At 40.5% G+C, this 26,819-nt stretch overlaps 1 protein-coding gene across 2 annotated transcripts in view; it reads left to right on the top strand.

The window, feature by feature from the left end:
• Positions 1-26,819, top strand: part of SLCO5A1 (solute carrier organic anion transporter family member 5A1) — a 145,635-nt gene that overhangs the window by 37,330 nt on the left and 81,486 nt on the right. For both annotated transcript variants that reach the window (XM_006073117.4, XM_025265277.3), the window contains exon 2: positions 26,184-26,316. In XM_006073117.4, coding sequence (XP_006073179.2) covers positions 26,184-26,316 — 133 coding nt within the window. The remainder of the gene's footprint in view (positions 1-26,183; positions 26,317-26,819) is intronic.

Below are 26,819 nucleotides of genomic sequence, written 5' to 3' on the forward strand. Positions count from 1 at the left end.
TTACACCCTAATAAACTTTGTCACTCTAATTTATAACTTAAAAAAATAAATAAATAAATTCCATATATATGCATTAGTATACCGTATTGGTGTTTTTTAAATGTTTTTCTTTATTGAAGAGTTTCTTAAGCCTTCACCTGTCGATCTCCATTAGAATCTCCAAGAGAGGACTAAGACATTTAGTTTCTGTCACACCTGGATGACCAAAAAATCTTAGGCTGGTCTTTGTAACCCATTTGGGAAATTTAATCTAGTGATGGATTTTTGCCCTCACTTTCCAGCTAGGGAAGCCAAGGACCGGAGAAATGAAAGGACTTGCCCAAAATAATGAAGCTTGGGGGAATATAGAGTGCTGGAAAGGACACTGAGTTTGGAGGTGGGAGGATGATTTTAAGACTTGGCTTGGGCTTTCCTGGTGGCTCAGTGATGAAGAATCTGCCTTCCAGTGCAGGAGACAAGGCTTTGGTCCCTGGTTCGGGAAGATCCTGCATGTCTTGGAGCAACTAAGCCTGTACGCCACAACTATTGAGCCTGTTCTCTAGAGCCCGGGAGCTGCAACTAGAGAAAGCCCAGGCAGCAATGAAGACTCAGCACAGCCAAAAAAAAAAAAAAGACTTGGCTCTAACACATTATCAGTGGGGGTCCTGGGCACATGGCCCTAACTCTGGATCTTAATTTCCTTTTTTAAAATGAGGGAGGCTGCACTGTCTACTTTCTAATGATCCTGGAGTCACTCTGGGGAAATGGCTATTGGTTTTTCTTTTTTTTTGGACTACTGAGTTTGTGTCAGCTAAGTAAAGCAAAAGAACAATATTGGGAGACACATGTACATATATTCATCAAATGCCACCATTTAGATTCTTTTTTGCTTGCAAATGAGTACACTTCCCAGATTAGTAACTAAAATAAAATCTGTCAGAGAATGTACAACTCTACATCATAAAATGTTGGTAAGGAAAATAAGAAATGTGTATAAAAAGACTAAGATCTAGGGTAATGTACTTTCCTGAAAGATATTTTAACATAGATTTTAACTTTAATGAAATTCATATTGGGTTTGAATACAAGTGGTGACTCTCCCAACAGATAAAACCTAACCTTTTTCTTTCATGCTTTGTAAGAAATTAATTGAGGGAATCATAAAAAACAAAACAAAACAAAACTCTGATTTCAGTCTGTTACTAGCTGGGGTTATTTTGGGTTGGTGTTCTCTGGGCTTCATTTTCGTCATCTGTGAAATGAACTCAAATATTCCTTAATGACTCCATTGGTACTTCCTTAGTGGTTCAGTGGCCAAGACTCTGTGATCCCAATGCAGGGGCCTGAGTTCGATTCCTGGTCTGGGTATTAGATCCCACATGCTACAACTAAGACCCAATGCAGCCAAATAAATAAATAAAAATAGATATTAAAAAAAAGACTATTGATTCAAGTTGGTGCCATAAAGTCACCTTTATAGCACTGATAATCCAATCAATATTTTAGTTTTTGCTTTAAAGAGGTATTAGCAATAGAGTATTTGTCAAAACGTGGATTGAACCTGAGGGTTCCAAGAACTCAGAATGTGAATTTCATGCAGTAATGTGAAGTCCGAGGTACCCATCCCCATTCTGGACTGGTGGGCAGAGTGTACTTCCTGATCCTGTTGTGGTATATTGAGGTTATGTGACAAGTTCTGGCCAATAAGCTGTGTGTAGTGACAGATGCTACTTCTAGGCCAGAGCACTTTAGCAAGACCCCACAAAGCTTTCTTTCCTTTGTCACCAAAGTGGCAACATTCTGGTGGCATCAACTTGGGTTCTGAAGTCAGACGTCATGGAGCAGATCTTCCTATGACCCTTGGATCAAGAATTGTGTGCAAGGAATAAACCTTTGTGGTTATAAACCCTAAGATGTTTTGAGATGCTTGTTATAGCAACATCACGTGCCTATCCTGACTGTGGTATTCAGTAAACTGGGGAAATCTCAAGAGACCACAGGAGGAGTAGCTGTTGGAAAAGAATTATTTTAGAGAAGATGCCAGTTGGCAGCCCCTCTGCCCAATGGAGTTTGCTTAAGGAATTCTGCTGTTTCTATGAATAGCAAAGTTTACACCCTTGGTTGAAGAATGAATGAATGAGCATATATTCTATGGTTATGTGTTCAAACTGATGTGTGTTATATAAGCACATGGTGCAAGAGGCAGTGTGAAAGTGAAGTCGCTCAGTCGTGTCCGACTCTTTGCGATCCCATGGACGGTAGCCTACCAGGCTCTGCGATCCATGGGATTTTCCAGGCAAGAATACTGGAGTGGGCTGCCATTTCCTTCTCCAGGGGATCTTCCCAACCCAGGGATCGAACCCGGGTCTCCTGCATTGCAGACAGACGCTTTACCGTCTGAGCCACCAGGGATTGCAAGAGGCAGTATACCTGGTGGTTAAAATCCCAAGTCAGGCTGGATTACCTGTGTTCAGAGCCCAACTCTGTTACTTTGGGCAGTTTTCTTAAATGTTCTGGGCTTCAGTTTCTCCATCTGCAAAAAGGATAATATTAGTACCTCTCATAGGGCTGTTTGTGAAAAATAAGTTCTTTAATGTATGTCAGGAGCTTTTATTAGTGTGTGCAGTGTACATGGCCTGTACTATATGTGGCAGCCAATAAATCTCAGCCATTTTTCACCCTCTCTTCCCCTCTTATAATTGTTGTTGACATTGAAAAAAATACTGAAAGGATAGACACAGTGTTAGAGTTGTCATCTCTGGGTAGCAGGATTCTGATTGATTTTATTTTGGGGGTTCTCTTTTTGGGTACCAAGTCTCTTTGTTCTGAACTTGGGTTGCTTTTTAATTAGAAAAAAAAGTTATTTAAAAGCAGTGTATTGACTGTGATTATTTTCCAAAAGAATATATGCCAGTATCCACACTAAATCCTATGACTGCTGTTTTTGCCTTATCATTTTGTAATCTGTATTTTTTTTAAATTAATTACTTGATTTTTGGCTCCACTGGGTTTTTGTTGCTGCGGGCAGGCTCTCTCTAGTTGCCGCCAAGTGGGACTGCTCTCTAATTGTGGCGCGTAGGCTTCTCATTTCAGTCGCTTCTCTTGTCGAGTGTGGGCTCTAGGGTGCTCAGGCCTTAGTGGTTGTAGCACATGGGCTTAGTTGCCCCGCGGTGTGTGCAATCTTCCCTGACCAGGGATGGAACCTGCAACCCTTGCATTGGTTGGTGGATTCTCAACCACTAGACCACTTATGATCAGTTTCTATTGAGTTTTATCTGCTCTGAAATTGGCTTTCCACCTTGACTTTTTAATTTTGTTAATGATTCTTTTCATCTCTTGGCCAGGTGTTGTAGAGACCAGTGAATCTCTTAGTCTCTTATAACTTAACAAGTGTTATAAATTCTTCCTCCTCAATCTCTCTCATACTGCTGTTCATTGCCCAGTCTAGTTCAAATCCTTAACCCTTCATGCTGGACTATTGGTTATTTTTGTCTACAGGTTTCTTTCAATCCCTATATAGTGATGCTAGACTCATGTTCTTAATATACCACTTTGATTGTGTCAGCCTTTGCTGAAACTTTCAGGGGCTCCTCAGTTGCTCTGTCATTGAAGATAAAATCAATTTCCCAGCTTGATATTGAAGGCTTTCCACATATGCTCTTTATCTGCTCTCCCAAATATTCCATTCATTAACCTTATTTGTAAGCTTTTCTTACCATATTTTTGTACCCAAGTGCCTTTGCTTTCCCGCCCCCTTGATGTCCAAATTTTACTTATCCTTGAATATCTTGCTTGAATATATCCTTGTCTAAAATATTCACATTTTCACTTTTGTAAATTGGTCCTTTCATTTGGTGGTTGATCACCTGGCTTGTGCTTTTTTTGCATTGAAATGGTATTAATCTCCATGCCGTTTCACATTCATGTGCTTCTCTCCTTTTAACTAAACTGTAATGTTTCTGAGGGTGCTTACATTTTTTAGCACCCAGTGTCCCTCAGAAGATGGGTGATCTGTGGGCTGCTGATTGATGAATTCATGTATCTTTAATATTTGATGAAAACAGATGTAAGAATAAAAAGGCTTTTTTTTTTTAAAAAAAAAAGACAGACTTTCACTTTATTTTTAACTTTGCTATTTATAATGTTGTTTATCCTGGTCATCTGAGCTTCTTTTAATGGTCAGATCAATATTTGCTTGAATATTTCCCTAAGTGAGCCTTCTCTAATTCACTTAGTAGAGAAAGCCATTAAAAATATTTTTTAGCTCTGCCCTATGCTTTATTTCATTGATGTATCAAGTTACATATATATTTATTATATACTCTTTAACATAGATTTCTAATTTTTAATGCTTTTGCTTTTTTTAATTGGCATATAATTGCTTTATAATATTGTGTTAATTTCTGCTGTACAGCAAAGTGAGTCAGCCACACATATACAAACATCTTTTCTTACTTGAATTTCCTTCCCATTTAGGTCACAACAGAGCATTGAGTAGAGTTCCCTGTGCTATACAGTAGGTCTTGGTTATCTGTTTTATATATAGTACCGTGTGTATGTATATCTCAAGTTCCTGATTTATTCCTGCCTTCCCATGTTTGCCCTTTAGTAACCTTACATTTGTTTTCTATGACAGTGAGTCTGTTTCTGTTTTGTAAATAAGTTCATTTGTATAATTTTTAACAATTAGATTCAAGTATGAGTGATATCATATGATATTTGTCTTTGTCTGACTTAACTGCACTCCATATGACAATCTCATCTATGTTGGTCCATGTATGTTGCTACAAATGGCATTATTTCATTCTTTCTTAATAGCTGAGTAATATTCCATTGTATATATGTATATTGGGCTTCCCTGGTGGCTCAGTGGTAAAGAATCTGCCTGTCAGGGCAGGAGACATGAGTTTGATTCCCAGGCTGCAAAGATCCCCTGGATAAGAAAATGGCAACACACTCCAGTATTCTTGACTGGAAAACCCCATGGACACAGGAACCTGGTGGGCTGCAGTCCATGGGGTCTCAAAGAGTTGGATACGACTTAGTGACTGAACAAAAACAGCATATATACGTACCACATCTTCTTTTTCCATCCCTTTGTCAATGATATTTAGGTTGCTTCCATGTCTTGGCTATTGTAAATGCTGCTGGAGTGAACACTGCATGCATTTTATCTCTTCAAATTTTGGCTTTCTCCTGGTATGTGCCCAGGGGTGGGATTGCTGGATCATATGGAAGTTCTACTTTTAGTTTTTTAAACTTTTTATTTTATATTGGTGTATAGCCAATTAACAGTGTTGTGATAGTTTCAGGTGGACAACAAAGGGTCTTAGCCATACCTATACCTGTATCCATTCTCTCCCAAACTCCCCTCCCATCCAGGCTGCCACAAAACTTTAGCAGAGTTCCATGTGCTATACAGTAGGTTCTCGTGGGTTATCTATTCAAAATATAACAGTGTGGACGTGTCAGTCCCAAACTCCTTAACTATCCTTTCCCCTCATCCTTTCCTCTGGCAATCATGAGTTCCTTCTCTTAAGTCTGTGAGTCTATTTTGCAAATAAATTCATTTCTATAATTTCTTTTTAGATTCTGCATATAAGGATGTCATAGACTATTTCTCTTTCTGAATTACTTCACTTCATGTGGTAATGTTTAGGTCCATTCATGTTGCTGCAGGTGGCGTTATTCCTTTCTTTTTTACGGCTGAGTAATATTCCATCTTGTGTGTGTGTGTGTGTGTGTGTGTGTGTGTGTGTGTGTGTATCAGTCATATTGTCTTTATCCATCCATCCGTTGGTGGACGTTAGATTGTCTGGCCATTATAAGTAGTGCTGCTGTGGACACTGGAGGGCATATATCTTTTCGACTAAAGAGTTTTTATCTTTTCCAGATGTTTTCCCAGGAGTGGGATTGCTGGATCATATGATGACTCTTATTTTTAGTTTTTTAAGGAACCTCCATACTGTTCTTCGTAGTAGTTGTACCAATTTACATTCCCACTAACAGTGTACATTCCACACCTTTCCAGCGTTTCTTATTTGTAGACTTTTTGAAGATAGGCCTTCTGACAGTGTGAGGTCATACCTCATAGTTTTGATTTGCATTTCTCTAATAGTTAGTGATGTTGAGTATCTTCTCATGTGCCTGTTGGCCATCTGAATATCTTCTTTGGAGAAATGTCTGTTTAGCTCTTCTGCCCATTTTTGACTGGGTTGTTTGTTTTTTGGGGGAAGTTATTGTTTCTGTCATCTTCCATGAGCTCAAGTATCTGGCATATAGAGAGCAGTGAATGTGGCCAGATGAGAGGCCTCAAAATAGCACTGCAGGCTAGGAAGGAAGGGAAAATTACATCGCAGAATTTTCTTTTTGACTGTGCGGCATGGTGGGGGCATGTCTTAGTTCCCCAACCAAGGATTGAACCCACACCCGCTGCATTGGAAGCAGAGTCTTAACCACTGGACCATCAGGGAAGTCCCTACATCACAGATATTTTTTAATATATTGAATCTTTGCCATGACTTTAATATTTTTCTTCTAGTACACAAACTAAGCACAATTTTTAGGGCTGTAATTTAACAGTATAATAATTTTTTAAAAGGCTCTCACTTCCTGTTATGGACTGACTTGTGTCTCCCCCACAAAATTTGTGTTGAAGCCCTAATTCCCAATATGAGTATATTTAGAGAGAGGGACTTCACAGAGGTAATTAAAGTTAATGAAGTCGGTGGCTGGAGCCCTAATCCAGTATGACTGGTGTCCTTTTAAGAAGAGGCATTACACCAGCGCTTGCTCTCTCGCCACACGTGCATGAAGGGAAGGCCACGTGACGATACAATGAGAAGGTGGCTGTCTGCAAGCCAGGAAGAGTTTTCTCTCCAGAATCCAACCCCAGTGGTGCCTTGATCTTGGACTTCTAGCTTCCAGAGCAGTGAGAAAATAAATGTCTGTTGTTTAAGCCATCCAGTCTGTGGTACTTTGTAATGGGAGTCTGAGCAGAGTAACATCTCCTGACTCAGTACATCCATGTATTGAATTTACAGCACCTGCCAGTTTTATGGTGACGACTACCATCAGAGAGCTCACATTTCCCTTCCTGCCAGGCGATATTGCTGGCTGGCTAGATGCACATCCTTGCTTCCAGTTTGGGTTTCCTTGTAACTTACCCCAGAACACCCAAAGCAGGCCTTTCCCAGCAAGCAAGTGGCCTTGATCACAGAACCTCTGGGGTGTGGGGACAGAAGGGCCAAATAGGAAGCCTCAGCTCTGGACCACTTCTTGCTAGTGGAACAGGGGGAATCTCAGCCCTTTGTTCTTTTTTCCTTTTTTGGAAAGATGTTAGTAACATTTGAACAGAATATACATTATATACTGGCAGTCTTGGCAATGGCTTTCCATTCTCTTCAAGTCCCCTGAAGTCATGATGGCCTCTGGCCTTAGTTCTTCCCAGTTCACATTTTCTCTGGTGGGTGAGTCTTCCTGGGCTGCAGTTCTGTTTATGAGGCCCTCAGTGGACTTCCCAGGTGGCTCTAGTGGTAAAGAATCTGCCTGCCAGTTTAGGAGACACAAGAGATGCAGGTTCTATTCCTGGGGTCAGGAAGATCCCCTGGAGGAGAGCATGGCAACCCTTTCCAGTCTTCTTGCCTGGAGAAACCCATGGACAGAGGAGCCTGGCGGGCTACAGTCTATAGGGTCGTAAAGAGCTGGATAGGACTGAAGCAACTGAGTGGAGTATCAAAGGACTTCCTTTACTGACCCCACCTGCCTACTGATCTTCACCATCTGTGTCCTTGACCATGACTTGATGACTCTCAGTGAACATAAAACTTAAAGATACTTGCCTTTCTTCCTCCAGGCTGATTCTCCTCCTAAGTTTGTTTGGGTCACATGTCCAGCACTATTACTTGTATATTCTTTTTTGGACAATAGGGGATCAACATTGTTCACAAATAAATGGACACAAGAGAAGCCAACAACGTGCAGACATTCACCCTAGTTTTTGGCTGAGGTTCATTGGCTGAGAGGCACAGTGTTGTGTCGCAGGGCAATTTCTACTGCTTGAAAACAAAGTGTGTTTCTTGGGGGATGGAACAGACACACACAAATAAAGCTAATCATTCTTGCTGTTGTTTAGTCACTAAGTTGTGTCCGACTCTTTTGTGACCCCATGGACCGTAGCCCGCCAGGCTCCTCTGTCCATGGGATTTTTCAGGCAAGAATAGTGGAGTGGGTGGCCACTTCTTCCTCCAGAAGATCTTCCTGACTCAGGGATCAAACCCGTCTCCTGCATTGGCAGCTGGATTCTTTACCACTGAACCACCAGGAAAGACCAAATTGATAATTATGTGTGTACAGATAAATATATACATTTGAGGGTATTTCAGAGATGGATGGTATTTAGATGAATCAACACAATTATGTAGTTTCCCTAAACTCAGTACATGTATTCCAGAATCATGCTAAACTACTTGGTCTCAAATCCTTGTCTTGGGCTCTTCTGGGGAATCCAGCCTAAGATATCTGCTACTGCAGAAATTTTCATATTTTTGAGAAAATAATTTTAGATCACACTAAGACGATTTTAGTTGGAATGCTTCCCTTGTTCAGTAATTAAGATGCACAGTAGGGAAGCATCTTATTTCAAGAATAAGATGATCATACATTATATTGTTATAGGGTCTGATTCACTGTTTGAACTAAATGCATATTAGAAAGGATAATTGCACAAATAATCAGTTTATATTAATACCAGGGTTGTTAGGGTGAACATTCGCTGGAGGTATAAGGGATTATTATCACAGTCACTGTAGACTCCTACATTACAATGTTTGTGACTCTGAAAGTGTGATGTTTATAAAAAATCCCCCAAGATAAAATGTAGGCCAGCAGTTTTGAAGCTGAGCTGGCAGGGTTTGGATGAGGACTAATCCAAATGACTAGGGTGGATGTGGAGTAAACTGTGAGGAAGACTGCGTCTCTTAAGCCGCTTATGGTGACCATGACCTAGCACAGGTAATGAGATTTGCTCTGGCTCTGTATGCTACACTCAGCAAACTGCTGTCCAGTTTATTATGGACACTTTGAGCTTTTATACTGCCTTTTATTTTTTTAATTGAGCTTTTCCTAGTAATGATAGAATAAACACAAAATTCAGGATTATGGCATGATCATATAGAAATTTACTAAAAGAAGCAAAGCTGCCTTAAAGGGCTGATCATCAAACATATAATTTTGGTCAAAGGAGCAGAACTAGTGAATAAACTAGAGGTTGATCCCATGGCTGTCTAAATCTCCTGAAATAATTTTAAATTTTGTGATTTTTTTTTTCCTTTGAAATCTACCTGTTGACTTGCTACATAGATCTCTAATGATCCTGAAATTTTATAATCAAAGAGAGGTAGAAGTAATATTCAAAAGGAGAAGACTGGGACTTCCCAGGTGGTCCAGTGGTTAAGAGTCCGTGCTTCTAATGGAGGGAGTGAGGGCCTGATCCCTGATGGGGGAACTAAAATCTCACATTCCTTGCGGCCCGCCCCTCCCCCACAAAAGGAGAAGACCAATCAGATAAAGGATTAATGCCAGTATTGGCTTGATACATGATTTAGGAAGTGTTCTTTGATTAGTTGAATAAAACACTCTAGAGGGGGCTTCCTCGGTGGCTCAGTGGTAAAGAATCTGCCTACCAATGCAAGCGATACGGGTTTGATCTCTGATCTGGAAAGATCCCACATGCCACGGGGCAGCTAAGTCACTGCACCACAACTACTGAGCCAGAGCTCTAGAGCCCCAGAGCAGCAACTTCTGAGCCCACGTCCACAATGACTTAAGTCCGAGAGCCCTAGAGCCGGTGCTCTGCAGAAAGAGAAGCCACCTCAATGAGAAGCCCATGCCGCTCAACTAGAGTGTAACCCCCACTCACCACAACTAGAGAGAAAAGCCCGCACAGCAATAAGACCCACACAGCCAAAAATCAATAAGTAAAATTATTAAAAAAAAAAACACTCTTGAGGTATGCGTAGCTGGTGTCTGACACCTGTTCTCATATGCCAATTCTCATAATGATTTCAAATATTTTCTACTGCTACAGCTCCTCTACTAGTATTTTTCCATTCTATTAAACACTTTGAAATCTAAAAGTTAGTTTTGCAACTTATTCTGTGGCAAAAACAGGCCTGATCTGATAGGGGCTAGTTTTAAAATCACACTTCATGTGAATATTCATTCATTTTGTTGAAGAAACAATAGCATAACTGATTTTGGAGCATCATTCCAGACTCTGCTGGGGAAGTCACATAATATCCAGTATCACTCGCCATTTACTTTTGTAAAATGTGGAGAAGCCTTCATTCCAAGGCACATTCAGCCTCAGGGGTTTGCACTGAGGGCTTCTGGATCTGAATTCATGTTTTTACCTAACACAGACAACCTCGATTAATTATAGTTGCACGAAAGCAGATGCAGTTGCCAGTGACTAGGACTGTTTATGAAGCTAATAGCTTCTTTTAGGTCAGTGGCTGCATAAGACTTAATCATGATAATCATATGGCATAAAGAAAAAGCTAGCTACATGAACCAAATCTGTATTAGGGTTCTCCAGAGAAACAGAACTAATAGGATATATATAGGATATATAATAGGATATAGGATCTATATAGAACTAATAGGATATATATATATGATTTAGGTAAAAATTGACTCGCGTGATTATAGATGCCAAGAAGTCCCATAGTCTGCTATCTGCAAGCTAGAGAACCAGGAAAGCTGGGGGTGACCTTCAGTTCAAGTCCAAAAGCCTGAGAATTGAGGGGCCGCTGATGTAAGTCCTAAAGTCTGAAGGCCTGAGAATTGAGAACTCTGATGTCTGAGGAAAAGGGAAGGTGGACATATTAGCTCAAGAAGAGAGAGATTTTGCCCTTCCTTTGCCTTTTCGTCCTAATCCAGGGGCTTGAAGGACTGGATGATACTCACACACGTTGGTGAAGGTGAATGTCTTCATTCAGTCTATATTTTTAACTAAAAATTTTAAGTACATGTTTTTATTTATTTATTTGGCTGCACCGGGTCTTAGTTGCAGCATGCAGGCCCTTCACTGTGGCACGCAGGATTTAGTTCCCTGACCAGGGATGGAACCTAGGCCCCTTGCCTTGGGAGCACAGTCTTAGCCCCTGGACCACCAGAAAAGTTCCCTGTTCAGTCTATGGATACAAATGCTAATCTACTAAGTACAGCCTCACAGACACACCCAGAAATAGTTTTCCCACTTATCTGGGCATCCCTTAACCCAGTTAACTTGACACATAAACCATTGCACCTTCCAGTGGGGTAAGATGGTATGGCAATTTAGGGCATGCATAGATCTAAATTTTGATTGATCAGAAATGTATCAGAAGTTAGAGTAAGGTTACTCTTCATAAGAGGATGAGATGGTTGGATGGCATCATTGACTCAATGGACATGAAGTTTGAGCAAACTCTGGGAGATGGTGAAGGACAGAGAACTCTGGTATGCTGCAGTCTGTGGGGTCGCAAAGAGTCAGACACGACTGAGCAACTGAACAACAGCAACAGTTCTGCATAAGAAGAGGTTGATGTCTTGTTGTGCTAGATGCCATGAGTTGAAATGATGGAAGGCTCTTCTGATTTCACACTTTGGGTATTGCTGTGGGCCTCTGGCCACATTAATGGGGAAAAAATGACAAGTCTGTGGTGCAGAGCCACTCAACTCTGGGTCACCAAAGGGTTTTATGCCTTCTCCCAAGGAGGCAGCTTTGCAAATGCAACTTACTAACATTTTAATGGGCTGCCTGGGTGGCGCAGTGGTAAAGAATTTGCTTGCCAATGCAGAAGACTCAGGAGACGGGTTGGATCCTTGGGTTGGGAAGATACCCTGGAAGAGGAAATGGCAACCCACGCCAGTATCTTTGCCTGGGAAATCCTGTGGACAGAGGAGCTTGGTGGGCTACAGTCTATGGAATCGCAGAAGAGTCAGACGCGACTAAATGACAACAACGTTTTATTTTTTCCAAACTTTAAACTTTATGTTTTGTCTTGGTCTATAGCCGATGGTGGCGCTAGTAGTAAAGAACCTGCCTGCCAATGCAGGAGACCTAAGAGGCAAGGGTTTAATCCCTGGGTTAGGAAAATCCCCTGGAGAAGGGCGGAGCAACCCACTCCAGTATTCTTGCCTGGAAAATCCCATGGACAGAGGAGCCTGATGGGCTACAGTCCCTAGGACTGCAAAGAGTCAGACACGGCTAAAGCGACATAACACATAGCTGATTAAGAATGAACAACAAAATTTTAGAGGAATAGTCACTTTTACTTTTGAAATCATGAATAGTCAAAGAAATGGATCCTTAACTATTTACTGTTTTCTTGGACTGAATAGCCGTTTAGTTGAGTTTGTCAAGCCTTTTACTTAATTTCTTTTAGGCTATCTAAGTAATTAAAGTATTCTTTAATTCAGATATTTCCCTAAAATATTTGACAGAAATGCCATGTCCCTCAATTATCTAGATACTTCTAAGCAAGATAATTGTTTTAATGAATAAGATAAAAAGATTGTTTGGCCATGCTATGCAGCATGTGGGACCTAGTTCCCTGACCAGGAATCGAACCCATGCCTCCTGTATTGAGAGTGGAGAGTCTTAACTACTGGACAGCCAGTAAGTCCTCAAGATCATTTTTCGAGGAGTTTGACATTGCCAGATATATGTCTTAAGCTCTCCATTTCTTTTCCATTTCTGGTTTGTGTATGTGTGTGTGCATGGGAGTATTGGCTAAATTATGAAAAGATTCTACTTTGTTGAGGAGAATCAGTAATTAATTGTTTAAAGGTTTCTTACCAATTAATAACATTACCAAAACTTCATTAACTGAGTTGCAAAGATGCATGACATTTATGAAAACTTGGTGTATAATATTAATTAAATGTTGTCATTTAAGCACGGGAAGATCTCTACACATAGCTCAGAATTATGATTTATTAAAATGCTCTCGGCAGTATCTGGGTTTCCCCCACCCCCTCAGCATATTTACATATTGGTGAAACAACCTGAAAGCAGTTGAAAGCTGAGGAGTGGATGGGTCATGGTGTTTATAAGATAGTGATAAATCTGTATCATTGAGAATGGGCTGAAATAGAAAAAAGGGTTGTCACATATAAAATGATGTTATTTATTCAGGCCATCCCTGATACAAAATGCAGAACTCTTAAGAAGAGTATGAAAGAATTAGACAGAACTCAAAGCATTTTTGATGATCACCGTTGACATTTTTATCTGCTAGTTTCTTTGGTATTTTTAGAAGTATATTAACTTCTCATTTTGAACTATTAAATATTACATAATAGCTGTATGATCTCCAGTCAGGTCTAAAAATTCATGCTCTGTAAGTGATGATTTTACTCTAGAAATGTTCTTGCATGCTTGCTAAGTCGCCTCAGTTGTGTCTGACTCTGTGACCCCATGGACTGTAGCCCACCAGGTTCCTCTGTCCACGGGATTCTCCAGGCAAGAATACTGGTGTGGGCTGCCATTTCCTTCTCCAGAAGTGTCCTTGAGAGCTTGATAAAGTGTATGAATAAATTGGAAAATTTAACGTAGTAAATTCATGAAAACGTCTCTAAGATAGCTTTGCTCTGAAAATTATAATAGCTCCTATGATAATTCGGGATTTTCTTTTTAAAGCCTAGGACTTTGTGTTGATATTTCTTTTTTCTTATTTGGCTATTGTATAAAATCAATATCTTTCTGCCAGGAGAACACTAAGGATGGTTTAATTTTTTTTTTTAATGCTTTGATCTTGGTATTTGTTGAGCGTAAAGAGTGATTTCAGTGGTGGTTTCATTTAAATCATGTGGGAGGCCATTTGGTGCAGTGTATGTGGTCCTTGGGGTCAAACAGACTGGCTGAAATCTGCTGCTTGCTAGTTTTGTGACTTGGGTATATCCCTTAACATTTCAAAGGTAAGACTCCTTCTGTAAAGCAGAAACTAATTAAGCTTATTTTTCAGATATTTGTTGGGATGATAATTATGTTTAAAAATCAAGGGGGAGGACTTAACAAGTGTTAGTTTTCTTCCATTTTTTTCCCCCTTAAGTCTTCTCTTAGTTTTTATTGGGACCACTTCATTGTGCTTATGTCTTATGCTGCCAGTTATCTTTTCTCTTGCATTTTGCTCCCGACAAGAGGAGTTCCCCACAATTTTTTTTTTCAGGAAGGGGCATGGTTCTTTTTATCATTCATATTTAACACCAGATATTTCATACAATATAACTTCAGCAAGTAACTGCTGCTGCTGCTGCTAAGTCGCTTCAGTCGTGTGCGACTCTGTGCAACCCCATAGACGGCAGCCTACCAGGCTCCCCTGTCCCTGGGATTCTCCAGGCAAGAACACTGGAGTGGGTTGGCCATTTCCTTCTCCAATGCATGAAAGTGAAAAGTGAAAGTGAAGTCGCTCAGTCGTGTCCAACTCTTAGCGAACCCATGGACTGCAGCCGACCAGGCTCCTCTGTCCATGGGATTTTCCAGGCAAGAGTACTGGAGTGGGGTGCCATTGCCTTCTCCGTCAGCAAGTAACTACCGATTGATTAATGATTAAGGAATAAGGTGTTTTGGGGTAATTGACTATGCTGATGATCTGATAACCAGATATGACCATTCCATACTTGAAGACTTTGGAAATAATAAAATACACTTAACACTAAAGTGATACTGAATATAACATCATCATCCTTTGGTAGCTCTGAAGAGACTTTAAAATCTTGTATTGCTCAGAATTGTAATTTTAACTATGAAGTTGGATGTAATTATATAAGTACTAATAATGATAATTTTACAGCTGACATTGACTGAACACTTAGTAAGTGTTTAGAGTTTTGTGTCATTGTCTCATTGATTCCGTCACGAACTCTTGGAAGTATGATCCCCTATTTATAGATGAGAAAACTTGTCTAAAGATTAAGTATCTTTTCTAAGATCACAGAGTCAGCCCGTGATAGAGACCTTCACAGACAACTGATGCTGAAGCTGATGGTCTTACAAACCACTTGAATATTGAATCATAATTGTCTTCTTATAACAGCACTGAACATTACTTTTTATTTTAACACAAAATGCCTGATGTTACATTGGTCATTTCCCATATTTCTTTCTCATAAAAGTAGACTGTAAACCAACATCCCAATGAAAATTTATTACTGTAAGTTATAGTGTTGTATGAGGAAGAAACACAAAAAGCTTAGGCATAGTAACTTAGTAAAAGTATTTATTGATAAATTATCTTCTTTATTGTTAGATAACAGAGTCAGGGATTATCTTTTAATTGGGATGAATTTATTCTATCCCTTCATTAATGAGGTGGTTACAAAGTAAATACATAAAATTAGGATAATAATAGCATTTAATTTATAAGGTTGCTGTGAAGATGAAGTGAGAAGATACCTACAAAGGGTTTAGCGCACTATCTTACATGTAATAAATGCCCAGTGTTATCTTTTGGTAATAGTTCTCTTGTCAGTGACTATAGACTTTGACTATAAACCTTTCTCTAAATATAAGAATAAGCTTTATAGCAAGCCCTAGTGTAAGCAGTCTTACTGTGATAGAACCAATACTTGTGGATTGATGCGGGTGGGTGGTAACATTAAAGGTGTCATAAAAAGTTTATTTCAGATGAATATCTATAAAATTCAATGGATGGCCCCGATGATGCTTATGAGGGTAGGGACCTTGTACACAAGATGATTTCACTTATGTCTAAGTGTTCCTCTAGACTTGGATCCTTCCTGGGAGAATCATGTTTCTTCGAGTGCCTGGACAGCAAACAGGAGTTGTGTCATACCTATAGCTGTTTACCTGGAAGGTTTTTTGGCAGTGACTTACCCATCCCTGGGAGGTAAATTTAATCTGCTCTTAACAGCTGGTGTGCTCTTCTGAGTCTTTACTGTAATTACCCAAGTAAATGTCATACCACATATTTGGAAGGTATTTTTCAGATAATGTAGATTTCTCTGCCATCCTTATGGCAGCCGATTAGGAATGAAACTGGAGATGGAAATCTAAATAGTGAGTTTCTTTTTCCTCTAGACGGCTTCTAAAACTCTTGTTACTAACAGTTCCAAAAATATTTTGAGATTTTCAGCTCTAGGGGGATTCATTTGTTCAATAGTAGAAAATTATATTCTTCCTTTTTTTTTTTTTGGCTGCACAGTGCAGCTTGTAGGATCTTAGTTCCCCGACCAGAGATTGAACCCACACCCTTGGTAGTGAGAGTGCAGAGTCCTAACCAGTGGGCCACCAGGAAATTCTCCTATATACTTCTTATAATTAAACTCTTGTTGCTTTTTTGTATTTTGGAGACATGTCCATAAATGGAGAGAAGATAGGCTTTGGTTTCAGATGGAGCCAAGTTCTAATTTTGACTCTAGCACTTATTAATTGCTGATCTTAACTGCTTGAGGACTCAACTGCCTCATCTGTAAATTGGGAATGAATATCATTTTTTTCCCCCCACAAAGTTGTTAGTGTTGAGTAGATGGAAGATGGAAAGTGCCTAGTGTAGTTTCTGGAAGATAGTTATTCTGTTTTCATAGTTCAACTGAAATATTCCTTGGGGTTTATGCTCTTAGAAATTGAATCTTTGAGAAATTGCCAATTCTGGAAAGATGGATTTTACAAATGAAATGGGTCTTTGTTGCTGCACACGGGCTTTCCTCTAGTTATGGCAAGCTGCGGCTACTCTCTCGTTGTGCTATGCGGGCTTCTCATTGTGGTGGCTACTTTTGTTGTGGAGCACGGGCTCTAGTGTGCTTGGGCTTCAGTAGTTGTAGCACATGGGCTCAGTAGTTGTGGTGCATGGGCTTAGTTGCTCCATAGCATGTGGGATCTTCCCAGACCAGGGATTGAACTGGTGCCCCTTGCATTGCAGGGTGGATTCTTAACCACTGGACCACCAGGAAAGCCCCAGGGAAGCATTTTTAAAGGAAAGGTGAGGGAGGGGTATGGCAGGATATGCGATCAACTTGAGCACAATTCTGTAGTTAATGGTCAGGTAACAGGGTGGTATCACGTGGATTAGTGTGATCAATCCTCAGGCCCCAGTAGGTCTGGGGGCTGAGTGCTCACAGTCATCAAGTAGTTAACTTCTTCCATTTGGTGGGAGTATTAGCATCTGTAAAACAACAGTTTTCCTGACCCAACTGCTAATTTTGTCATTTCAAGTTCACATCCATTTAATTCTTGAGCCAGACTTTGGAGGCCTGGGAGACTGTAGCTTTTTTTTTTTTTTAAAGAGAGGTCATCAGAGGGCATTGTGGTGGTGGGAAGGGGTGTCTGTCCTGGGAAGGCCTTAAAGGTTACTCATCAATTCCTTTTAGGTCTTCTTTAATTTTAGCAATGTTTTAAAATTTTCAGTGTACAGGTGTTATACATATTTTATTGAATTTATTTCTAAGTAGTTTTTGATTCTGCTGTAAATGGTGTTACTTTCTGATGGTATGGAAAAACCCAAATGAACCTTTTGGCCAACTCAGTGTTTTGAAAAATACTTATAAAGGAAGATAGTGAATTTCAACTAGCTACTATGATCATGAGGAAAAAATACTCAGGATCTACTTAAAGCCCTTTCCCACATCTTCTCATCTGTGACCTAAGATGTTCTCTGGATGTCTTAGCACAGTGATAGACTCTCCCCTGACGGCTGTGGCAGCTGTTCTTTTGCTCTCAGGCTGTGTCAAAATAACTGAATCACTTAAAAGAAAAAAAAAAAAAAAAAAAACGCACTGCTCAAAATAACCGAGATCAAAAGTTTCTTATCTGTCTGTGCTTGTGAGTGGAAGCATGAGTGAGGGGATATTTTCCTTTGACCTGATGCTCTGGTGCTATAAAGTACCTTGGCTAATTTTCAAGAAACTGCAAGTTGAATGTCAGTTGGTGTCACTGCTGCTGTGTGGCAGTCTAGTGTGGCTTGACTTTCATGTCCTCTTGTTGTATGTAGTGGTGACTTTAAAAAATATTCCAAACCTAAAAGTTGAGAGTTATATTTTATTTTGTGGGAATTTTTAGGACTCCAAGCCTGGGAGACAGTATCTCAGGAGATCCTGAGAGAACTGCTTCGGGGAGGCTGGGGGACAGGGCTGGGAGGGGAAAGAAACAGGTTATATAGAAATTTGCAACAAAGGGCAGGTAGTCTGAACATCACAAGTATCTTTGTGAATTAAAGAAAACCAGATATCCCAAGTTAAGGAATTTAGCACTTTTCTATATGTGGGAAGATCAAGAGTCTGGACTCAGTGAAATCATTCCTTTCATATACATCTCAGCTGCAAGGTTGGTATCCTTTGTTTCTCACATCCTGAGCTCCCTTGGGGCTCACCGTTAGGAGTGGCTGCAGCCTGGTGGCTGTAGGATCACAGGTGTTCTCCTTCCCGAGTGCCCTGTGTTGTTCAGTTGCTAAGTCGTGTCCTACTCTTTGTGACCCGATGAACTGCGTCACACCAGGCTTCCTTGTCCTTCACTATCTCTCAGAGTTTATTCAAACTCATGTCCTTTGAGTTGATGATGCAGTCCAACCATCTCATCCTCTGTCACCCTCTTCTGCTCTCAATATTTCCCAGCATCAGGGTCTTTTCCAATGAGTTGGCTCTTCTCATCAGGTTTCCAGCTCACATTGGAGGGCTGGAATTGCTGATGATTGTGACATCCTTGTTTATATTGCTATGGCAGGAAATATTTCATGTTTTAGTAGTAACTGTGCCACCAAACATATTCAAGAGGGCCACCTCCTGTCATTATGTCCCAAATGAGTTTGGTGGTCATTGGAGGACCTTAGGCAGGTGTGCAGAATGCTCTGTGTGGGCGCATTCTGGGTGCAACCCCAGGTCCTGAGACTGAGCCTAAGTGTTACATGTAACCTAAACCCTTATAAGCATCGGTTTCCAGCATCTTGTAGAGTTTTGACTGGGCCCCTTGGTTTTCCAGGTCCAGTGAGGCTCATGGTGAGGATTTCTGGAGTATTTTCTTGGGATTTAGGGTGTAGGGGAGCAAAACTTACCACTTCAAACATCTCTTTGGCCTGTGGATTGTTTTGAGCTGAAAACAATCAAGGCCCAAAAGACTCAGGAAGAACATTTGACCTTCCCCTAACTGCCTAAAGAATGTGGATATAGGACCTGTTCTAGGAGGGGAGCCATTGCCTCCTATAAATGAACTACAATAGTAAGAAAATTTTCTTAAGGTATGAGAAATAAAAAGTAATAAATAATTTAAAAAAAACTTTAAAGTTAATTAAAAATTAAAACCCTGATGAAAAATATTTTAAAGATAAAATGCATTAAAAAATAAAGATCAAAAAGTAAAAGAGTTAATGATGTGAAAGAGATACTAGATTATAATAAAGGTTAAGTCTACAGGAGAAACATTAACAATGTGAAGATAAATGGGATTAAAAATAGAAGTTAATGGACTTTTACATAAAAAGCATAAGCAATTACAGAATAGGGTAAAAGTAATTTAAGGAGATCAAAATGGAGGATGTGAAGATAACAAAGCTGGTGAACAGATAAGTGAAGGAAAGATGGCCGGAAGCAGACGAGGTGGCAGTCCTTAAGTTATTGCTGGTCAGCCTTCCCCAAGAGTGGTGGTGGTGGTTTAGTCACCAAGTCGTGTCAGACTCTTGCAACCCCATGGACTGTAGCCTGCCGAGCTCCTCTGTCCATGGAATTCCTCAGGAGTGGTCCCGGCCAAACCTGCTGTGATGTCCAAGGTCAAGGTGAAAGCTGTTCCTTCCACTGAAGTGGGGGCGGCTCTTTCCCATCAGGTGTGACTTCTTAAGTCCCCAGAAGTACGTGGCTCAGTTTGGTTTGGGGTTGGGGTTGTAATCCTCAGGCTAGGACTGTCTGGTTTTGTGCAACACATGCTGTAACAAAGTTCCAGATTGTTCATATGATCTTAGAGCTATAACCCCAGTCAGACTCTTGTGATAGGGAAACACTGGCATCAGGGAGGGATTATTTGTTGTTGTTACTGTTGTTCTTAGAATTTAAAAATATGTATTTATCTTTCTGTAGCATGTAGGATCTTCATTTATTTTACTGCAAAATTGTTATTTGCAGTATGCAAACTCTCAGTTGTGGCCTGAGGGAATCTAGTTCCCTGACCCAGGATTGAACCTGGGCCCCTGCGTGTGGAGTCCTAGCCACTGGACCACCAGAGAAGTCCTGGGAAGGGATTATTAAGTGAAGTACGTCATGGCCACATGGTGACACACCATTGAGCTGTAACAAACATTCTTGAGAAATATTTATTGACATAGGAAATATTTGAGATATTATGTGAAAAACATTACAGAACCTGTATAGGTCCTGTATAACTGCAGCTACTTAAAAAATTTATACAGCTATGAATAATATAATTAATACCATTATGTGGATGGTGGCGACCGTGGAAGATTTTTTAAAAACAGTTATTTTTTGTGCTCTTGAGGGCTTTATCTGCAGTGAATCCATGCTATATTCTGAATCATTAGAAAAACCCTAAGTTATTGAAGAAGAACAACAGATAGAGATGTGTGCTTGGTGCTTCCCTGGTAGCTCAGCTGGTAAAGAATCCTCCTGCAATGCAAGAAACTCTGGTTTGATTCCTGGATTGGGAAGATCCCCTGGAGAAGGGATAGGCCACCCACTCCAGTATTCTTGGGCTTCCCTCGTGGCTCAGATAGTAAAGGATCCGCCTGCAATGCGGGAGACCTGGGTTCGATCCCTGGGTCGGGAAGATCCCCTGGAGGAGAGCATGGCAACCCACTCAAGTATTCTTACCTGGAGAATCCCCCTGGACAGAGGAACCTGGTGGGCTATAGTCCATGGATCGCAAAGAGTCAGACATGACTGAGCAACTAAGCACAACATAGCCCAGATGTGTGCTCAGCTTCAGAAGTTGTTCTTTGCTGCCCTTCTGTGAGGAAAGAAAGGTCTAGATATTCCCTCTTCCCACTCCCATCTGTCCAGCAATGGATAGTGATTCCAGAAAAGGTCATTTTTTTTAAGGTACTATAAGGTTGTTAAGTATGCCTTCTGTTAAATAATGTATGTTTGATATGTACAAAATTAATATTTATTAGAGAATGAATAGGTCATCTTTCAGCACACAAAAATACAATGTAATTATTTCTTCAGTGTTTATTGTATACCCTGGGCTTCCCTTGTGGCTCAGCTGGTAAAGAATGGACTAGGTAATTCTGGACTAGGTAATTCCATGGACTAGTCCATGGGGTCGCAAAGAGTCATACATGACTGAACGACTTTCACTTTCATTATATGCTGTGCAGTTTATGTGCATAATCTTATTTAACACCTCCCCCTCCCTCCCCCCAAGGAAGGTGGAGGATAAATAAATAAATTTTGCTCTTTCACAGAAGCAGGGGGAGTAGAGGTCTAACCTGAAGCAGTTGAACTCCAGCATTGTGTTCCCAGCACTGGACTGACTTCAGTGCTTCCTGTGTGAATTATTTTGTATTTTAGGTCTTGGAGAAGTTTTAGAAATGCATAGTTCTTGCTGACTCCCTCGAGGAACATCCAGCCTAGTTGGAAAGATAAAGAAGTGAGGCGTAGCAGTAATACACACCTGTTCCAGTGGCAGTACTACGTAATAGTTGGTGTGACATCCAAGGACAGACATTTCTGGGGCTTCCGGAGGTCAGAGGGAAGGAGCCAGGCTTTGATAGATAGGGAGTGTAAGCACATGAGGGCCAGAGAGCTATAGTTAAGTGTCAGTCACTCAGTTATGTCCCATTCTCTGCGACCCCATGGACTGTAGGCTGCCAGGCTCCTCTGCTCATGGAATTATCCAGGCCAGAATACTGGAGTAGGTAGCCATTCCTTCCTCCAGGGATTGAACCTGGGTCTCCTGCGTTGCAGGTGGATTCTTTACAGTCTGACCCACCAGAGAAGTGATAAATATCATGTTCTGGAAAAAAGGACTAGGGAGTGACCATGCAGCCAGCACCAGGTAAGCAGAGATTCTGGGGACAGATCAAGTCTGAGGGGACATTGCTGGAAGACATCAATGCACAACTGGGCAATATGAGATGAAGACAGAGTCAGGAGAGAAATAATATCCAAACTATAGGAGACAGGTTAGGGGTCAGGTGAGGACAGAACTGGTATATGAGCAGTGAAGAGATAGTAAGAGAAGAGAGGAACTGTATCATAACTTCAGGTGGTTCAGTATCTAAGACCGTGACCAATGAACAAGTGATGGGGAAACTCTATGTCTTGGTAAGAAAGGGAGGTAGCTGATCCAGACCAAGGAGAAACCAGAGGCATGGGATAGGGAACAAGGGACATAGTCATTCTTTAGCCATGATATTGTTCTAAAATATAGTGTTTTAATGGAAAATTTGAGGTTTAGTGAGGCCAATAGATTAGGAGACAATTACCATTGAGAAGATAGTTTTCTACTCACAGTTACCAAGAAGGGGTGCACATGGGGCTTCCCTAGTGGTCCAGTGGCTAAGACTCTGCTCTCCCAAGGCAAAGGTCCTGAGTTCCATCCCTAGTTGGGGAACTAGATTCTGCACGCTGGAACAAAGAGTTTGCATGCTCCAACTAAAGATTCATTGTGCCGCAACGAAGATCAAAATCCCGAATGTCACAGCTAAGACCCAGTGCTGCTGCTGCTGCTGCTGCTGCTGCTGCTGCTAAGTCACTTCAGTTGTGTCCGACTCTGTGCAACCCCATAGACGACAGCCCACCAGGCTCCCCCGTCCCTGGGATTCTCCAGGCAAGAACACTGGAGTGGGTTGCCATTTCCTTCTCCAATGCATGAAAGTGAAAAGTGAAAGTGAAGTCACTCAGTCGTGTCCAACTCTTTGCGAGCCCATGGACTGCAGCCGACCAGGCTCCTCTGTCCATGGGATTTTCCAGGCAAGAGTACTGGTGTGGGGTGCCATTGCCTTCTCCGAAGACCCAGTGCAGCCAAATAAATAAACATTTAAAGAAAGAAGGTGTGCACGTGATGCCATAGGAACCGCATGAGGAAGCACCAGGGTCAGTTACAGGTAGAGAGAGGGAGGGATTGTGAGCTGGAGCCTTGATTGTGGTTTCCCCATAAAAGAATGAGTTAGGCAAGGTAAGCAGGTGTAGGATTGACTAGTCTGAATAACTTCAGAGGGCTCTGGGGTGTGGGCGCTGTCTGTCCCTACTTGTCTGGTATCTGAAGCAATTTTCCAGGTAAGTGATGATGGCGGCTTGGACCAGGGTGGAGGTAGGGAGCTGCATATTAGAACTGATTTCATGGTAGAACCAGCAGGATTTACTAATATAGATTCCAGTGGTGAGACAGAGACTAATGGTCCATGTACACAGTATTTTACTGAAAAGTACACTGCGGGTAGGGCTTCCCAGGTGGTGCTAGTGGTAAAGAATCCACCTGCCAATGCAGGAGATGCAAGAGATGTGGGCTCAGACCCTGGGTTGGGAAGATCCTCTGGAAGAGGAAATGGCAACCCACTCCAGTATTCTTGCCTGGAGAATCCCGTGGACAGAGGAGCCGGGTAGGGTATGGTTCATGGGCCTGTAAAGAGTTGAACACAACTGACTAACTGAGCACATCCCGGGGTTATGTGCTTCATACCACTTACTGAGTGGCTAGAATGATTTATTTACTAAATGGGATCATGTCAGTAAGTTATATATACATATATACTTTTAGTGATATATATTTATAAATATATAAAGAGATATATCTATGTATACCATATAGTTATTTTATGATATGTATCAATAGTAAAGCAGAATATAGTCATATTGTTTTATGTGGAGTATATATATGTAATTCTGAGTCTTTTTTCAATTTATAAAATAAGGGCATGTTTCATCATATACAAATTTTTATATAAAGTGTATGCACATTGAAATTTAATAAAATAGATCATAATTTGAATGCATTATAAGAGTTCTTTGAAGGATCTGCATATTTACTTTTTTTAATTCAATAGTAATTTATTTTCTTTAATAATTTTTATTGGAGTACAGTTGCTTTACAGTGTTGTTTCTGCTGTACAGCAAAGTGAATCAGTTATACAATACGTACATCCCCTCATTTTTGGATTTCCTTCCCATTTGGGTCACCACAGAGCACTGAGAAGAGTTCCCTGTGCTATACAGCAGGTTATCTATTTATACATAGTATTGATGTATATTTCTGTTAATGAGAGTGAATCCATTGGACTTAACATTGTTTGCTATGTAATAAAACTGAATTTTTCTGATTCTATAGGTGAATTTTAAAAATCTCGATCTATATTTCATAAAGAATTAGGGTTTCTTCGTGAACATTATTTAATTGGTTTTCCATTCACTGCTGATCGAATGGTCCTGCCAGCATAGAGTCTGCACATGGCTTCTTGGCACTTCAAGATGCTGCACGAAAGTGCCCCAGGCATCAACAGTGTGGCGGAAATACCCTTTTCCTCATCTGTGTTTGTAAGACAGTCTCTTTCACGGCAGAAGAACTATTTCAGGGAGATGATTCATGTCACATTTTGGCCTCATTACAGTTTTGAGTTGTAAATGGAGCTGATTTGCTTAGAGGTGTAAACATAAATTTTATCTTCATATGCTTATGGGAATACCTGAATCGGAAAAAGTACTTGCTATTCTTGAGTTCTGTTTTAGGCTATAAACAGAAAGGTTAACAAGATATTTATCAAAATTCTAATTTTATTTTATGAAAAGCATATTTCCAAAAGAATGCCAATTACTTTCCTCTGTGCCTCCACACTCCATTTCCAAACACAGATGGAGGAGTCTAAGAGCCTAATGTCTTATTGTTACAAACAGATGATGCCGTAAGGTACATAAACACTGTGCTTTTCTCTTTTGAAATGGTGAGAAAAGTGTGAGCAGGTGTTAAATTACCATCTGTAGCTATGAGTGACAGGAAGTATAAGATTATTCAATGCTTATTTAGGTGCAGCTGATAAAGTCAGGGTTTTGATTAGTTCAAATTTGCTTTCTGGTAAATAGGGACTATTTAAAGGATATGACAAATCACTTATTTATTCTTTGGTGAAAATGCATGATAGCAATAGAAAGGAGAAGCATGTGTCACCTGAGTTTGTGATCGTGCCTTATGCACAGGAGTATCTTAAAAGTGTTTATTGATTTGTCCCCAGATAACTCAGTTTCAACAGGGTAAACACATCTTTGGAGTGTGGCTAGATTTTTCTGTGACTTTCAAGGAATTTCATATTCTATCTCAAAATTTGAAAACTGGCAATATATTATTTATTTATCTTTGAAAATTTATGTACTGATGTATTGGCTGCAGAGAGAGGCATGTGAAATCTTAGTTCTCCAACCAGGGATCAAACTCACAGCACCTGCATTGAGTCTTAACCAATGGACTGCCAGGAAAGTCTGCAGTGATATATTATTTTTTTTAAAATTTCAATAACAGCAGTGCGAACAATATAAAGACTTGACAATGTATTTGTTTTTGTTATTATTATTTTGCTATTAGCCCATTTTGGTGACCACATGTTTTTGGACGGAACGACGTTTCTGATCTACTGACAGTAACCCCCTCTCCCCCTTTAGGTGTGCTTTAAAGTTTTTTCTAATTCAACTGTGGGTTAGTGCTTTCTGACCTTCTCACTCATGCCGTTTAAGGAGATTTTATTAACCTTTAGGTAAGATTCCTCAATTAACAATGAACCGAATGCATGGTGAGGCGTTCTCTGATTCTAAAGTGGTGACTTGAAAACATTAGTGGTTTGAGGGTGCTTGATTAAGCAGCTTTACCAGTTCAACTGAATCCAACTTCATGGCACAATTGGTCTTCAGTTCCCTAGCCCATTAGAATATTCTAGCTGGGATGAGTGACATTCCTTTTTTTCCTCTTTTCTTGAGGCTTACTCTGATAGCCTGTCTTGGCTATCCAGTAAACTACCTCAATAACTAGCCCAGGTCTGTACTTTCAGAAGCAACCAAAGAAGTTCTGATGTACTAAGAGGACGACAGGCAACAGTTCAATAAAGGACATAGTTTAAAGCCCAGGTTTCAACACTGACTCTCTAAAGTTCTCTGTTTTTGGAAATTGTTAACTGGATTTAACTGTGATGTAAGCATGGTATGACTGAAATTAGACAACTACTGAAAGAGATAGCATGAGGTTATATTTCACATTTCCTTTTCTGTCTTCCCAGCCATCATGTATGTCATGGGAGCACTCGGTCCTGCAGTGGGATATTTACTAGGTGGACTTCTTATTGGTTTTTATGTTGATCCCAGAAATCCTATTCACCTTAACCAGGATGATCCTCGTTTCATTGGAAACTGGTAAGAATTGTTTACTGCATCTTTCATTTGGTATTATGATAATTAGAGTCATAGTCCCCTTGTAGTTAAAATAAGAATTTCCCGAAGAGGAAGATGAAAAATAGCTCAATGTCACCTAGAAGGTGGTGGTAAGCAGGATAATAATCTCCAAAGATATCTTTGTCCTAATTCCCAGATTTATGAATTTACCTTTACATGGCAAAGGGGACTTTTGCTGATGGAAGTTTAGGAACTTCAGATGAGGAGATTATCTGGGATGACCCAAGTGGGTCCAGTATAATCACAAGGGTCTTTATAAGGGAAAGAGAGAGGCAGGAGGGACAGAGTAAGAGAAGGAGTTGTGATGATTGAAGCAGAGGTTGGAGTGATGTGCTTTGACAATGGAGCAGGGGACCACAAGCCAAGGAATGCAGGTAGATTGCGGAAGTTTGGAAGAGCAAGAAAGTAGGTTCCTCCGCAGAATCTCCAGAAGGAATTCAGCCATGCCCATCTTTTATTGACAC

The sequence above is a fragment of the Bubalus bubalis genome, chromosome 15 (genome assembly GCF_019923935.1).
Source record: "Bubalus bubalis isolate 160015118507 breed Murrah chromosome 15, NDDB_SH_1, whole genome shotgun sequence".
Taxonomy (NCBI): domain Eukaryota; kingdom Metazoa; phylum Chordata; class Mammalia; order Artiodactyla; family Bovidae; genus Bubalus; species Bubalus bubalis.